Raw genomic sequence first — 15,598 nt, forward strand, 5'->3', positions numbered from 1 at the left:
TCCCAACTTCTCTTCATTCTTGTGAAGTTTAGACTTTCTTGAAATGTTACTCTAATCATTCTGGCAGTATCCTTACCTCCCTTTTCTTTACACTTACCTGACACAACTCTAATTTCACATTCAGTCCAGCTGCTTACAAAGCCTCCCATTACTCCCCACTCCTAGACGTGCTGCTGAACGTTGTTGCTCAGTCGTGTCCAACTCATTGTGACCCTGTGGACTGCAGCAGCATGCCAGGCTTCCCTAGTCTTCACCATCTCCCAGAGTATCCTCAAACTCATGTCCATTGAGTTGGTGATGCCATCCAACTATCTCATTCTCTGTCGCGTCCCCTTCTCCTGCCTTCAATCTTTCCCAGTATCAGGGTCTTTTACAGCGAGTCAGCATCAGCTGGCCAAAGTATTGGAGCTTCAGCTTTAGAATCAGTCCTTCCAGTGAATATTCAAGGTTGATTTCCTTTAGGATTGACTAGTTTGATCTCCTTGTAGTCCAGGAGTCTCTCAGGACTCTTCACCGCCATTCCAAGGCATCAGTTCTTCAGCGCTCAGTCTTTTTTATTGTCCAGCTCTCACATCCATACGTGACTATTGAAAAAAACATACTTTGACTGTATGGTCCTTTATTGGCAAAGTAATGTCTCTGCTTTTAAATATGCTGTCTAGGTTTGTCATTGCTTTTCTTCCAAGGAGCAAGAGTCTTTAATTTCATGGCTGCAGTCAGTCCACAGTGATTTTGGAGCCCAAGAAAATACAGTCTCTCACTGTTTCCATTGTTTCTCCATCTGTTTGCCATGAAGTGATGCCATGATTGCAGTTTTTTGAATTTTGAGTTTTAAGCCAGGTTTTTTCATTGCTGCTAAGTCACTTCAGTCATGTCCGACTCTGTGCGACCCCATAGGTGGCAGCCCACCAGGCTCCCCCATCCCTGGGATTCTCTAAGCAAGAATACTGGAGTGGGTTGCCATTTTCTTCTCCATTTTTTCATTGTTAACAGTCTTCAAACCACAGTCTTGGGAATACTTGTGTCCCTGGTTTCCAGCTGCTTCTGCGTTTCAATGCCTCATTTTAATTGTTGATTTTCTTTCCTCCCAGTTCTTTGAACATCTTTTCCAGCCTTCTCAAACCTATACTCAGTTGGTGGAGATCAGCATGTCTCTTTCATTTGTTCCTAGTACTAATGGTAGATAATATAGTACACAAGTAAATGTTTTTGTGCTTGAGTGGGGAAATCAAACATTTTTAGTTTGTAATTCTGTCAATAAATTTAAGTGAGGATGTTTTGTTTTATACACAATTAAAAAGCTTGATGGAAGGGTTTGGTTGGGAATTATGCTTACTGAAGTAGTGAACAGTAGATAGATGGCCAAAGAGGAAAACACATAGAGAAGAGAAAGCTGACAAAACCAACTCTCCTGTATAGAGATAGGAAAAAAAATGATACAGGTGTCAGTTACAGGAACCAGTGAAAGTGGTTTACACATAAGGTCTTTATATTTGTATGTGATACATGACTATTATTAGTATATATTCTGCTTTTATTTGTTCAATAAAACATTTGTTAAATGCGTCCAGTGCGCTTCTCTGGAAATGTTTGCAGTTTCTTTTTAATGTTAAGCAAGTTAAATGAGTGGGACGTTGTGCTGTGTTTCCTAGAGAAACTAAACAATCACCATAAGAACAACGAGAGAAGAGAGGTAAACAGGTCTTGGATACCTAGGCGCTCATGGAGGCCAGAAAGATTATAATTCCGTCCTTTAATTGAATTTTGCAGGTTGGTGATTTACAAAAGTATGGTGTTTGCCCCCCTAATATACTAGATTTTAAATATTACTTAATATTTTTGGTATGGAATACTTACAAATACTTTTGTAATTACAAATCAGTCACCTGAAGAAATTTTAGAAATGGTACCTAATCTCTTGATGTGTGGATATCCCTTAAGATTTTTTTCCCACAAATATTCAGCCTGCAATACCTATTCTTTCATGAAAACCATATTCGTGTTACTATTGTTTCATTCTTTTCATTTCAAAAGGTTGATCATTATATTATGGTAAACTGCTGCCTTTCAAATTTCCCTTAAGACCCTTTGAAAACAGACTGTTTGCTTTGAAAGCACTGACCTCCTTTTTTTTCCCGCTCTCCTCCATTTCTTCCTTTCATTTTAACTTTTTTTGGTTTTTGCTCAAAAAAGGTAACATATTCACTGTTCAAAATTTAGAAAATGTAGGTGCATGTTTTGCTACATCTAATTTCAGTGGGAAAAACAACTAGTTTCTTACCAGCTTTGCTCAGAGTCATAGAACTTTGAATTTAGATGTTCACTTTTTCTTTTGTTAAACAGAGAAAGAGGATATATTATTCACACAGCTTTGTTTTTGCAGACTGACCCTCAAATCATGATGATTTAGACTTTTAAGTACATAGTAGACAGGATAGTAACATATATATATAAATTTTTAAAATCAGTTTTATGTCCAGAAAATGCAAATATTTGTGGTTTATTATGTATAAGCCATATAAGATATGTATATATTTAATATAAATATGTATGTATATTTCTATTTTGGCCTCACTGTGCAGCTTATGGGAATCTTAGTTCCCTGACCAGGGATTGAACCCTGGCCACCACGGAACTAAAAACTATTCCTTATAGTATACAAATGATAAAAAGCTTTCAAAGGGATACAAAAGGGATACAAGTAGAGGATATAGTTCTTTGGTTTCTCATAACTGTCCATGTGTTTTTTTGAAATCTGAAGATAGCAAGTTTGAAGAGAGCATTCCTCTTGAGCAGACAGCTTCAAAAGTTTTTTTTTTCTTTAATTAGTAATTTATGTAAATTGTACCTTTTTGTTACTTAAGATGTGGATCTGCTGAATGCAGCCATGCATTTACTCAGAAATTGAGATTTTTTTTAAAATTATTATTTTCTCCTCGATTGGAGAAGGAAATGGCAACCCACTCCAGTATTTTTGCCTGGAGAATCCCCATGGACAGAGGAGCCTGGTGGGCTACAGTCCATAGGGTCGCAAAGAGTTGGACATGACTGAGCGACTTCATTTTCTTTCTTTCTTTTTTCTCCTCCATTGGCTCTTCATGGCATTTAGAACAAACACATGGGCGATATTCTTTATCTTAGCCTAAAATATTCTGCAAAATTTGACCTCTGTCTACCTGACTTCCTCTCCTGCCTTGTTTTCAAGATCAGAATTGCTTTGTTTTTCTGGTGGTGGTTCTCAACCATAGCTATCCTTTAGAGCCAAAGCCTTTGACTGTGTGGATCACAATAAACTGTGGAAAATTCTGAAAGAGATGGGAATACAGACCACCTGACCTGCCTCTGGAGAAACCTATATGCAGGTCAGGAAGCAACAGTTAGAACTGGACATGAAACAACAGAGTGGTTTCAAATAGGAAAAGGAGTATGTCAAGGCTGTATATTGTCACCCTGCTTATGTAACTTCTATGCAGAGTACATCATGAGAAACGGTGGGCTGGAAGAAGCACAAGCTGGAATCAAGATTGCCGGGAGAAATATCAATAACCTCAGATATGCAGATGACACCACCCTTATGGCAGAAAGTGAAGAGGAACTAAAAGCCTCTTGATGAAAGTGAAAGAGGAGAGGGAAAAAGTTGGCTTAAAGCTCAACATTCAGAAAACTTAAGATCATGGCATCTGGTCCCATCACTTCATGGGAAATAGGTGGGGAAACACTGTCAGGCTTTATTTTTTTGGGCTCCAAAATCACTGCAGATGGTGATTGCAGCCATGAAATTAAAAGACGCTTACTCGTTGGAAGGAAAGTTATGACCAACCTAGATAGCATATTCAAAAGCAGAGATAATACTTTGCCAACAAAGGTCCGTCCTGTCAAGTCTACGGTTTTTCCAGTGGTCATGAATGGATGTGAGAGTTGGACTGTGAAGAAGGCTGAGCGCCGAAGAATTGATGCTTTTGAACTGTGGTGTTTTGAACTTTTGGGAGTCCCTTGGACTGCAAGGAGATTCAACCAGTTCATTCTAAAGGAGAACCATCCTGGGTGTTCTTTGGAAAGAATGAAGCTAAAGCTGAAACTCCAGTACTTTGGCCACCTCATGCGAAGAATTGACTCATTGGAAAAGACTCTGATGCTGGGAGGGATTGGGGGCAGGAGGAGAAAGGGACGACAGAGGATGAGATGGCTGGATGGCATCACCGACTCGATGGACGTGAGTTTGAGTGAACTCTGGGAGTTGGTAATGGACAGGGAAGCCTGGCGTGCTGGGATTCATGGGGTCACAAAGAGTCAGACAAGACTGAGCGACTGAACTGAACTGAGAGACACTTGGGGAGCTTTTTGAAGAATGCCATTGTCAGACCTAGCCCCAGAAATCCTGATTTAACTGGTCTAGCACTGAGACCTGGACATATATTACCTTTCAAAATCTTCCCGAATAAGTCTGTGCAACCTACATTGAGAACCACAGATGGATTTTCTTAACTCATATCCCCTTGTGCATAGAGGTCTTTCAAACCTTCATCATCCTGTCTAAAGTCTCTTTCCTCTCTGCTGTCTCTTTACCCAGTTTTTTCACTTCCATGTTTTCATGTGCTTATTTATTACAAGTTCCATGAACACAGGGGCATCATGAGGAGTTGCTAATGGACGGGGAAACTTGGCATACTGCAGTCTGTGGGGTTGCAAATAGTTGGACACAACTGAGCAACTGAGCATTTTAAACATTTGGCAGTTTATTAGTTCTCAGCACATTTGTTATATAAGTGTTGAATGGATATTGTCACTGCAGCAATAGGGAGGTATTTCAGAAGACTTGTTTCTGTGTAACCTGTAGAGGGTTGCTTTGCTAAATTATATTTCAAGACTATACTAATTACTACATTAGGCTTTAAGAGAACGTAGGTTTCATTATTTTAGGTTTTAGTATCCAAGGGCAAGAGCACACAAGAGAGAAGATATGTTGTCCCTTGGATTCAGTGTTGTTGATGTGGGTTAGGTTCCCATGCCAGTGCTCAGAAGGAAGAGGCATTTCTCATTACCACACTTGGAAGCACCTTTTACGATATAGGGAGAAATAATGACAGTAGTGTTGTACCTAATGAACACAAAGTATTTTCATACATGTATTTCGATACTACTACTTTCTGAGTTTTATTTGTTGTGTAAACTACAAGGCAGATCAGAAGTCAAATGAACTCACCAGCTTCTTTTGCTTTCTTCCCCTGTGCATGCATGGTAAGTCGCTTCAGTCGTGTCCACCTCTCCACCAGAGTCCTTTGTCTATGATTTCTCCAGGCAGGAATACTGGAGTGGATTGCCATGTCCTCCTCCATGGGATCTTCCCAACCCAGGGATTGAACTCTCATCTCTTAGGCAGGTTCTTTACCATTAACATCACCTGGGAAGCTTCTTTCTTCCCCCATCTTCTCTAAATCTAGGCTTTCCACCTTACTTAATGTCTAGTTTTTCACGCTCATCTTTTTCCTTCTTGTTAGTGTTAACATAAAATTTGACTCCTTGACTCCTTGTCCTTCACTCCTCTTTCCTACACTCCTGTGTCCAGTCTCCATTTTTCAGCCATGGCCTACCTCTTGTCCTAGGTTGTGACAGTCTGGTATCCTCATATTCCACATATGAGTCCCTGCAATCCATTCTCCACGTTCTTGCCAGAATGATACATATATTTTTGGCCATGCCAAGAGGCTTGTGGGGATCTCAGTTCCCCCACCAGGGATTGAACCTGGGCCACAGCAGTGACAGTGCCGAATCCTAACCCCAGGACCACCAGGGAACTCCCAGAATATCTTTAAAACAAAAAGCCTCTACTCAGAGTTCATTTGCTTCAAAGATAAAATTTTAAATCCTAATGGTCATCCAGCCAATCCTCCCTTTCTTAATAGCTTCCACTTCACGACTTTTTTTGTTTTTGAACATGATTAGCATATCAGTGTGGGAGGGCCTTTGCATTTGTGTTTTCTTAAGCCTTGAAGCTGCCTGCTTCTCTGTTAGATTCAAGTCAGAAGCTCTCTCTCTAGAGAGGCTGATAATGATCCACTCATTAAAGTACTTTCAGTTCAGTTCAGTTCAGTCACTCAGTCGACTCTTTGCGACCCCATGAATTGCAGCACGCCAGGCCTCCCTGTCCGTCACCTGCCCTTTTGTACTTTCTCCTGTTGTCCTGTTTGGTTTTATTTACAGTATTTGTCATCATGTGAAATGACTTTGATTACCTGTTATTTGAGTTATCAAACTGAAAAGATCTGTGAGAGCAGATTCTTAGCTCTTATATCTCCAGTTCAGTAATGTTTCAAAATATGGATCACTTAATGACTGACCTTACCACATACCATATCATAGTGAATATCCTTATGTGTATGTATTTTACACGTTAGACTTCAGTTTAGAACGCAGCAGCACGGCTTAAAACATTCTTAGTTCCCAAGCCTTGCAAAACAGGCCACAGACTGGATTTAGCCATAGGCCTTAGTTTGCCAAAGCCTGCATTTAGTTCACTGTAAATAGCATGTGAATTGTCTCTGTTTAATGTCAGAATTCTCTTGTGAAATCACCTGGGCCAGACACTGTTTGAGGATGGGCAGTTTTTGAACAAAGTTGTTTTTTTTTTTTTTCTCCTTTATTGTTTTTGCCTGTTTATCTTCAGCCAAATCTGGTAATTTCTGTTTTCCTAGAAAATACTTATTTCAGAGCATTCTCTTCGTGTGTGTATTTTATTGTATTTATCTCATTCTTCTTAGTGTTTAACTTAAAATTAGAGTGATTCAGCTAATTTCTATATTATTTTTTCCAAAAGAGTCAGCTCTTGAATTTATCAGTTATTATTATTCTGTTTTTTAATTTGATTTTTCTTTTCTGCTCTTTTTGAGGTAACTTAAAATGATTTGTCTGGTAACGAAAGTACTTAAGAGCATTCCTTTCAGTTATATGATGTTTGACAAGAGATGTGTTTATTTTTCATTTCCAGTTGATTTTCTTGTATGTTTCTAGTTTTGTCCTTTGGTTAACTTTATAGCCACAAGAATCTTAAACTGCTTTCTTACCAATTCCAGGAACAAAAACAGTTTGTTGATTTCTTGTTTATTATGTTCTGACATTTTCTTTTGCTCCAGTATTAGCCCTATTTTTACATTGTTCTTCATTATTCCTTATCAGGCCTACCGATTCCAATTTCATATCTTGCCTCCCTGCTGTCCCCATCTTCTTCACTTGTACAAATTAAAAACTCTATTTTATGTCTCCTATACTTGTAATACTCTGCTTCTGACATTTCTGTTTGCCTTGTGGGATGGGGGGAGATTCCCCACACCAAGCAATTAGATTCTCCAGCCGTTTTCCAGGTGTCTTAAAATCTAACACATTTCTGACCTAGGTACCTGGAGATGGCATCACATCCCAAAGATTAGTATAGATAGGCTCAGTCGCACAAGACTGTCCCTTATCCCAACACTTCAGATGCCCGTCGAAAGTCCAGATTGTTACCCATGCTTCTGACTGGCAGGCTGGCTATAAATCGGGTTTGATTAATTTGCTAGAGCAGTTCACAGAGTCCAGGAAAACAATTTACTTATTAGATCACCAGTTTATTACAAAGTATTAAAGACTCTTTGTGACCCCATGGACTGTAGCCCACCAGGCTCCTCTGTCTATGGAATGCTCCAGGCAAGAATACTGGAGTGGGTTGCCATGCCCTCCTCTAGCAGATCTCCCCAACCCAGGAATCAAACCCAGGTCTCCTACTTGCAGGTGGATTCTTTACTGTCCAAGGCACCAGGGAAGCCCTCTCTTTCTTAATTTGCCCTGGTAGATTTGCATGGTAATACTCTTGTTTGCTTTCAATCTAGAGGGCCTTGATCTTTTTAAAAATATTTTTATTGACAAGTAATAAACTGTACATACTTAAAGTGAAGTATTTGATATTTTGCATATACACATCATGAAACTTACCACAGTCAAGATAAGGAACATATCAATAAAAATTCCTTCTGTTCCTACCCATTCCCTGTACCATAGATATGTTTGCATTTTGTAGAGTCGACTACAATGTAAAAATTGAGAATTACATTTTATTTGGTGAACAAAACTGAAGACTTAAGTCTGGAAGTTAGCTTCTCAGGTGGCTCTTAGAAACCAAAGAGGTAAGGGAGGAACCAGGATAAATAGAAATTTTACAAAGAAACCCAGGTAGTTGGAACATCGAAAAATTACTTTTAATTAAAGGAAACCAGACATCTCAAGTTAATGAACTTAATGTTTTTCTATGTATGATTCAAGGGTCTGGGCCCATTGAAATCATTCCTTTTATATGCACCTTAACTCTCTTGGGCCAGTGTCCTCCTTTTCTTCATCCTGAATCCCCTCAGGGTGCACAGTTGGCGTTGGCAGCTGTAGCTGCTGGCTTGATGGCAGTAACATCCTTTGTTTACTGATAATGGAAGGCAATATTTTTCATCCAGAGTTGAATTCTGTATATAGTGCATATGTTGGAAATCTAGCTTCTCTCTGCATAATCACTTTGAGATTTATCCATGTAGTTACATTTACCAGTAATACATTCTTTTTTACTGCTTGGATATTCATTTCTTTTATGTATATACAACAATATGGTTTTCCAGTCACCTGTTGGTAAACAGTTGGGTTGTTTTCAGTGTTTGCCTGTTACAAATAAAACTATGAACCAGAGTCCAAGTCTGAGTCTTCATATGGACATATGGACAATCACATATGGAATTGTGATTGTGTGGTTGTTGGATGTTTTTTCTTCTCTAAGGACCTCCAAACTGTTTTCCCAAATGGTTATAACATTTTACACCCCCGTGAGCAGACTTTGCGAGTTCCATTTCTTCCACATCCTTATCAACAGTTGCTTTAATCTGTAGTTTTTGCCAATACAGTAGAAGTATAGAGGTATCTTACTGTGGTTTAAATTTGAATTTCCCAGATACTGAAATGCTGAGCATCTTTCCATGTGTTTATTTGCCACTTATGTATCTCTGGTGTCAAATCCTGTGCCCTTTAAAAAACAACTGGATTAGGTCTGAGAGTTCTGTACATGTTCTAGATAAAAGTCTTTCGTCAGATACATGATTTGCGGATGTTTTTTTCCCAGAGAGTAGCTTGCATTTTCATTCTCAACAGTGAGAACTTTCGAAAGGCAAAAGTCCAATTCAGAAATTCCTCCTTTTATGGATTGTGTTCCCCACCCACCATGTGGCTTGTTCCCAGACCATGGATGGAATGCATGCCCTCAGCAGTGAAAGTTTAGAGTCCTAACTACTGGACTGCCAGGGAATTCCCTATAGATTGTGCTTTTAGAGTACTAAGCAGTCTTTATATAATGTAATCCAGAGTCGCAAAGATTTTCGCCTATGTTTTTTCTAAAAGTTTTATAGTTTCAGGTTTTACATTTTGTCTGTGTCTGTAGTTCTTTTTTTTTTTAATAGTTATTCACATATGATACTGTGTAAGTTTAAGGTGAATGGTGATTATGGCTGTAGCATTAGCTAAACCCTCCACAAATCACATGCATAATTATCATTACTTTGAGTGTGGTGACAGCATTTAACATCTTAGCAGCTTTGCGATACATATACAATATTGTTGACTGTAATCATAACGCTGTACATTAGCTCTCCAGAACTTAACCCATCTTTTTTTTTTTTTTTTTTTTTAATTTTATTTGATTTTTTGCTACTCTGGGTCTTTGTTGCTGCCCATGGACTTTCTCTAGTTACGGTGAGCAGGTTCTTATTGTGATGCTTTCTCTTGTTGCGGAGCACAGGCTCTAGGGCACGAGGGCTTCAGTAGTTATGGCACGTGGTGCCCTATGGCATGTGAAATCTTCCTGGACCAGGGATCAAGCTCATGTCCCCTGCATTGACAGTTCGATTCTTGACCACTGGACCACCTGGAAAGTTCACAATTCTATATATAAGTGACATCATATAGTATATGTCTTTTTCTTTCTGACTTCACTTAGTATGACAGTCTCCAGGTCCACCCACCCATGTTTCTGCAAGTGGCATTGTTTCATTGCTTTTTATGCCTGAGTAGTGTTTCATTGTGTATATGTATATCTTATCCATTCATCTGTTGGTGGACATTTAGGTTGCTGCCGTTTCTTGGCTATTGTAAATAGGGCTGGTATGAAGTAGCGGGGGTTGGGGAGCATGTGTGTTTTCACACTAGACTTTTCTTGGCATATATGCCTAGGAATGGGATTGCTAAAAGTGCCCACACGTAACTGGCAAACCATGATGGTGCAGTTGGCTTTTCTCATGAATCCAGCATTGTTTATGGCTACAAATTCTTTGTCTTTAGAAATGCATACTCTCTTATAGAAATGGATACATTGTGATAGTTTCATCTTTGAATTATCTTTTGATAATTATCATTTGTACTAGCTTCAGTCATGTGTATTGATGATTTACTTTTTGGGAGAGTTAGTTGGTACTGTAAAGCTTTCTTGGGTTTTATATTAGAGAGACTCATATGCATATGAAAGAATAAATTCTCTGTTCTGTTGGCCCGAGAATTTGACCCTGTCCATCTTTCTTACCTCAGAATACATCCAGTATGTATTTGGTTTATCTGTTTGGTGAAAGAGCATGCACTGAAGGGAGTACCATAGAGGCAGTAGTTGGTTAATAGTGGAAGAAGAAACTCTGTACAGAAGTTTGATCTTTAAAAAAAGAACTACTTAGTATATTTTCTGGAATTTTTCTTTTTCTTTGTATTTGGAAATTCCTTATAATTTATAAGACATTTTTTATTTCATTTTACTTTTAAGTAGGAAAATTAAAGTTCATTTTGTGATTTTTTTTTTCCCCCAAGCTCTAAATGTTTTGTGATGACTGAATTGAATTAGATATTCTATTACCCTATGGTTAAATTGTGTTAATGTTACTTTGTTTTCCTTGTGTAAACATATGGACAGGCTGAACTGCCCTAACTTGTTAGTTTTGTTTATTTATAAAATTGAGCATTTCAATACATTTGCTTAGTGGTATTATTTCTCTAGTGAATTGTCTGTTAACATAGCATTAATAATTAAAATTGGGTTTCTTCAAGTTTTTTCTTCAGTTTGTGAGCTCTTGTATAACATTTGCATTTTGTCAAATGTTGAGATATTTTTCCTGTTGACTCAGCTTTGTGGGGGTTTAATTATGCTGGGTCTTCTATGTAGTACATGGGCAGTGAGTGGACTTAATTGTCCTTTGGCACGTGGGATCTTAGTTCTGCGACCAGAGATTGAACACTTGTCCCTTTCATTGGAAGGTGGATTCTTAACTACTGGACCATTAGGGAAGCCCCCCAACTTAATTTTTATTTATTTATTTATTTTTAATTGGAGGATAATTGCTTTACAATATTGTGGTTTCTGCCATGTGTTAACATGAATCAGCATATGAATCAACATACGAATAGGTATATGTTCCCTCCCTCTTAAACCTCTCCTCCACCTCCCACCCCACCCTATCCAACCCCTCTAGGTTGTCACAGAGCACCCATTTTGAGCTCCCTGCGAATTTGTGGTAATTGTACATGTTTCAGTACTACTCTCTCAATTCATATCCTCTCCTCCCCGCCTCTCCAGTTCCTCACATGCTTTGTAAACATTTGGTTGGTCTGCATCTGAAACGCTTAATGTGAAGTAGATGCCTGTGTTCCAGGTAAAGTTGAAACACTGTTCAAAACGAAGTGAAGTGAAATCGCTCAGTCGTGTCCGACTCTTTGTGACCCCATAGACTGTAGCCTACCAGGCTCCTCTGTCCATGGGATTTTCCAGGCAATAGAACTGGAGTGGATTGCCATTTCCTTCTCCAGGGGATCTTCCCAGCCCAGGGCTCGAACCTGGGTCTCCTGCATTCTAGACAGACGCTTTACCGTCTGAGCCACCAGGGAAGTCAAAACAAAGGAGAAATGTAAACAGGCAGTGGGATTCTTTAGGAACACAGAATTCTGTGCTGGAGATACAAATTTGACATACACAGTTGGTAGTTGAAGCCTTAGAAGTGGGTGGGATTTCCTGCAGACAAATTTAGAAGGAGAAAGAAAGTGGTGAGAGGATGGGTAACACAGAAGGAAGGATTGGTCTTTGATGGAATGTAAGGAAAGGTACACTTCCTTTATTGCAGTGATTCTGAAGACTGCTTAAATGTTTAGAATTGCCTGAGGAGCATTTTCAAAATAAGAATGGATAATCAGACCCCACCTCACAACTCTAGAAACTGGTATGTTTTAAAATCCCCAAGTGATTTTAATTTGCAGCAAGGATTAAGGACCACTGCTTAGCATATATATGAAGATGAAAGTCGCTCAGTCATGTCACCTGAGCCACTAGGGAAGCCCAGGAATACTGGAGTGGGTAGCCTATCCCTTCTCAAGCGGATCTTTCCGGCCCAGGAATCAAACAGGGGTCTCCTGCCTTGAAGGCAGAATCTTTTACCAGCTGAGCTACCAGGGATGCCCTAGCATATATACATGGTTATAGTAAATCATTATATCTTGAACTTTTGTGGGTTTTTGTTTTTTTTTTTCACAATCACTGGGAGGGCTTTTTAAAGCACAGTGGTCTTATCCTCAGTTTGATTCAGTAGGTATGACTTTGATCCTGAGAATTTGCATATCTAACAAGTTTCTAGATGATCCTGAGAACCACTTTCAACAACAGGTGAAGGAAAGGCAACCCTTCGGAAAGATGGATGTAGATGCAGGTGGGCTTGTAGGTTTGCCCTAAGGAAATTTAAGTTTCTTAATGTTATTGCTTTTTTTATGATGTAGGCAGGTGAGGGTCTCCATTAGTAGTTGTGGTATTAAGAGAAGTTTGGAGATTGTTAGGTGTTAAATTGCCATCAAATGAGGGTGAAAGAAGTTGACAGTTTTTATTTTACACAAGTTACCTTATTTTCACCTGAAGAAAGATACCCTTGAATCTTAATTTTGTCATCTAGTGAATATGCAGTCTCCTTTTTTGTCACTGGAGAGGAATATTCTTCCTGTATATCTTTGTCCATGTTATTGGTAAAAATATGTCAACAACAGAGATTCTCGTGAGTATAGCTGTCTTCACACTGTCATCATTAGCACCCTTGGGATAAAATTAATTATATACATGTTAAATCCCTGGTGGCTCAGATGGTAAAGCGTCCGTCTACAATGCGGGAGACCTGGGTTCGATCCCTGGGTCGGGAAGAATCCCTGGAGAAGGAAATGGCAACCCACTCCAGTACTCTTGCCTAGAAAACCCCACGGATGGAGGAGCCTGGTGTCCATGGGGTCGCAAAGAGTCAGACACGACTGAGCAACTTCACTTCACTTCCACCTATGATTGCAAGCGATCTGTATGTTAATGTAGTTCTTTTGGTTGCAGGTGAGTGGTTTACACAGTTTATTTCAAATTGTAAATGTATACTTGGAGAAGCTAAGTAATTAGTTATAGGAGACAGCATGGTATAAACCGACTGACCAGTAGCCTTGATTTCAAAGCCAGTCTCGTTTATCTATGAACATCAGTTTCGTCATCTGTAAAACCAGAATACTAACTGTATCATAACATTTTTAGTCTAAAATGAGATAATAGATGTGAAGATTACAGATAAACTTTATGGCACTACGTGAATACTGTATGTTAGTTGATATGAATGTAAAATCATCCCTCTGGATGTGATGCTTATTCTGTAATTGACAAATGTAAAACCAGTGCATGAAAGGATCTTTATGATGATAGGATCTACTCAGGCATTCCTTGACTTTGAATGCTTTTTGCATTATATCCTGTTCTGTAATCTTCAGCTCCCATGCTTATAGCTATTGTTGGTTTCTTGTTAGATTCACTACCTCCTGCCCTACTTCTACTCTCAAAACAAATAAAGCAAACATGCACAGAAAAAGAAACAATTCCTAAGATTGAAATGTATACCTTAATAAATTGAAGAGAAATAGTATGAGAGCTAATCAGTATCTCCTCCCCTGTGTATTACTAGGCTAGTTTTTAATTAGGGTATATTAATTCCAAAGATGAACATTCTCTTTGTATATGAATGTTCATTAAAGTACTCTTTACTTCTCGTATACAGAGACTTTTGACAAGTGTACACTATTTCTTTTTCTTTTTTACACTATTTCTTGAACACTTACTCTAGTGAAATAGAATACTGTGTCTTAGATTTATGAGGGAGTGTTCTACCCTTTGCAGAATGCAGAGAAAATAGAATGTTCTTTCTATTCTAGACTGTTAAACAAATAAAAGATTCTTGTTAGACACATATTGCCTGAAAACACAGGCATGCAGTTTATAAGAAGAGGATGTTATCCTTCTGTCACATTTGGATTCCATATGTGTAAGCTGATCATGCCAGTCATCTCAGTCCTATTAGGTTGAATATTTGTTTATTAGATAGAAAGACATTCTCCATCGATTAACTGTAGTTCAACTGTTCATCTCAGTATGGCTTAAAACCCTTATTCTCTGTAGAATAGTTAAGTGGTTACAAACCATAAATAATATACTCACCAAGCACACGGCAGTTTATTTTGATTAACTTTGTCACATGTTGGTTGTTGGAATTTTACAGTATTAAACAGGCTCATGAAATTATTATTAATGTGAGTTATTAAAGAATGATTTAACATCTCGTTTTTATTTTTCAGAATTTCTGTGATCATTTGAATTTACTAAGTTTTTAGTAAACTAATTCTAAAATGTTCCTCCTTATTTCTCTTTCTTCTGTTAATCTTACAGACTGATTTTAAAGGGTGTGGCAGAAGGTTCTAGACTCGATGAGTTTCCACCGAAATGTCGGAGAAGTCAGGCCAGAGCACGAAAGCAAAGGATGGGAAAAAGTATGCGACACTCAGTTTATTTAATACTTACAAGGGTAAATCATTAGAAACTCAGAAAACCACAGGTGAGTAAAATCAAGTGGCTTTTATGTTTTTTGTAATTTTCATGGTTTCATTTTATTACTCTAAGTGATAAACTAGAGCTATTGCTGTTAGGATCTAGGCAAACCTGTGTTAAAGCAGCCCTGTTTGTATTGGGCTTTTTATGTACATACATATTTTTGAGGGGATATGAAGTTTTTAAAGTTAAAAGTTTATAAATGTTTTAAAATATGTTTGTTTTTTTCCAGTTTGTTGTCAGCAGAAAATAAGTTAAACTATATGGTTCCAAAGGGGAGACTTGGTTAATGAGATTAATAGGTATAAAGCTAAAATTATTTTAATCAAGTGTAGTTGATTTACAGTGTTTGTTAATTTGTGCTGTATAGCAAAGTGATTCAGTTATACATATATATACATTTTTTATATTATTTTCCATTACAATTTATCACAGTATATTGAATACAGAAGGACTTTGTTTCTCCATTCTATATATACTAATTTGCATTTGCTGATCCCAAACTCCCATTTCACCCACTTCCCCTGGGCAACCACATGTCAGTCCTATATGTCTGTGAGATTGTTTTATATCATATTTATTGTTTCACGTATGAAGTTTTGAGTTTAAAATCAGTTCCTTGGGGAAAAGTACAAAACAGCACTTTCAGTGTTTTCTTTTTTGTAGTTTATAGAGTTA

General features: G+C 38.2%; 1 protein-coding gene and 1 non-coding gene across 24 annotated transcripts in view; one reads left to right on the plus strand and one right to left on the minus strand.

The window, feature by feature from the left end:
• PRRC2C (proline rich coiled-coil 2C) overlaps window positions 1-15,598 on the plus strand; it is a 95,169-nt gene that overhangs the window by 13,027 nt on the left and 66,544 nt on the right. For all 23 annotated transcript variants that reach the window (XM_027975606.3, XM_027975598.3, XM_027975609.3 and 20 more), the window contains exon 2: window positions 14,762-14,927. In XM_027975606.3, the coding sequence (XP_027831407.1) occupies window positions 14,816-14,927 (112 nt within the window). In that variant the 5' untranslated portion in view covers window positions 14,762-14,815. The remainder of the gene's footprint in view (window positions 1-14,761; window positions 14,928-15,598) is intronic.
• TRNAS-AGA (transfer RNA serine (anticodon AGA)) lies at window positions 11,851-11,922 on the minus strand. Its single transcript has one exon. It is a non-coding gene; the product is annotated as a tRNA-Ser (tRNA).

This window comes from Ovis aries, chromosome 12 (genome assembly GCF_016772045.2).
Source record: "Ovis aries strain OAR_USU_Benz2616 breed Rambouillet chromosome 12, ARS-UI_Ramb_v3.0, whole genome shotgun sequence".
NCBI classification, from domain to species: domain Eukaryota; kingdom Metazoa; phylum Chordata; class Mammalia; order Artiodactyla; family Bovidae; genus Ovis; species Ovis aries.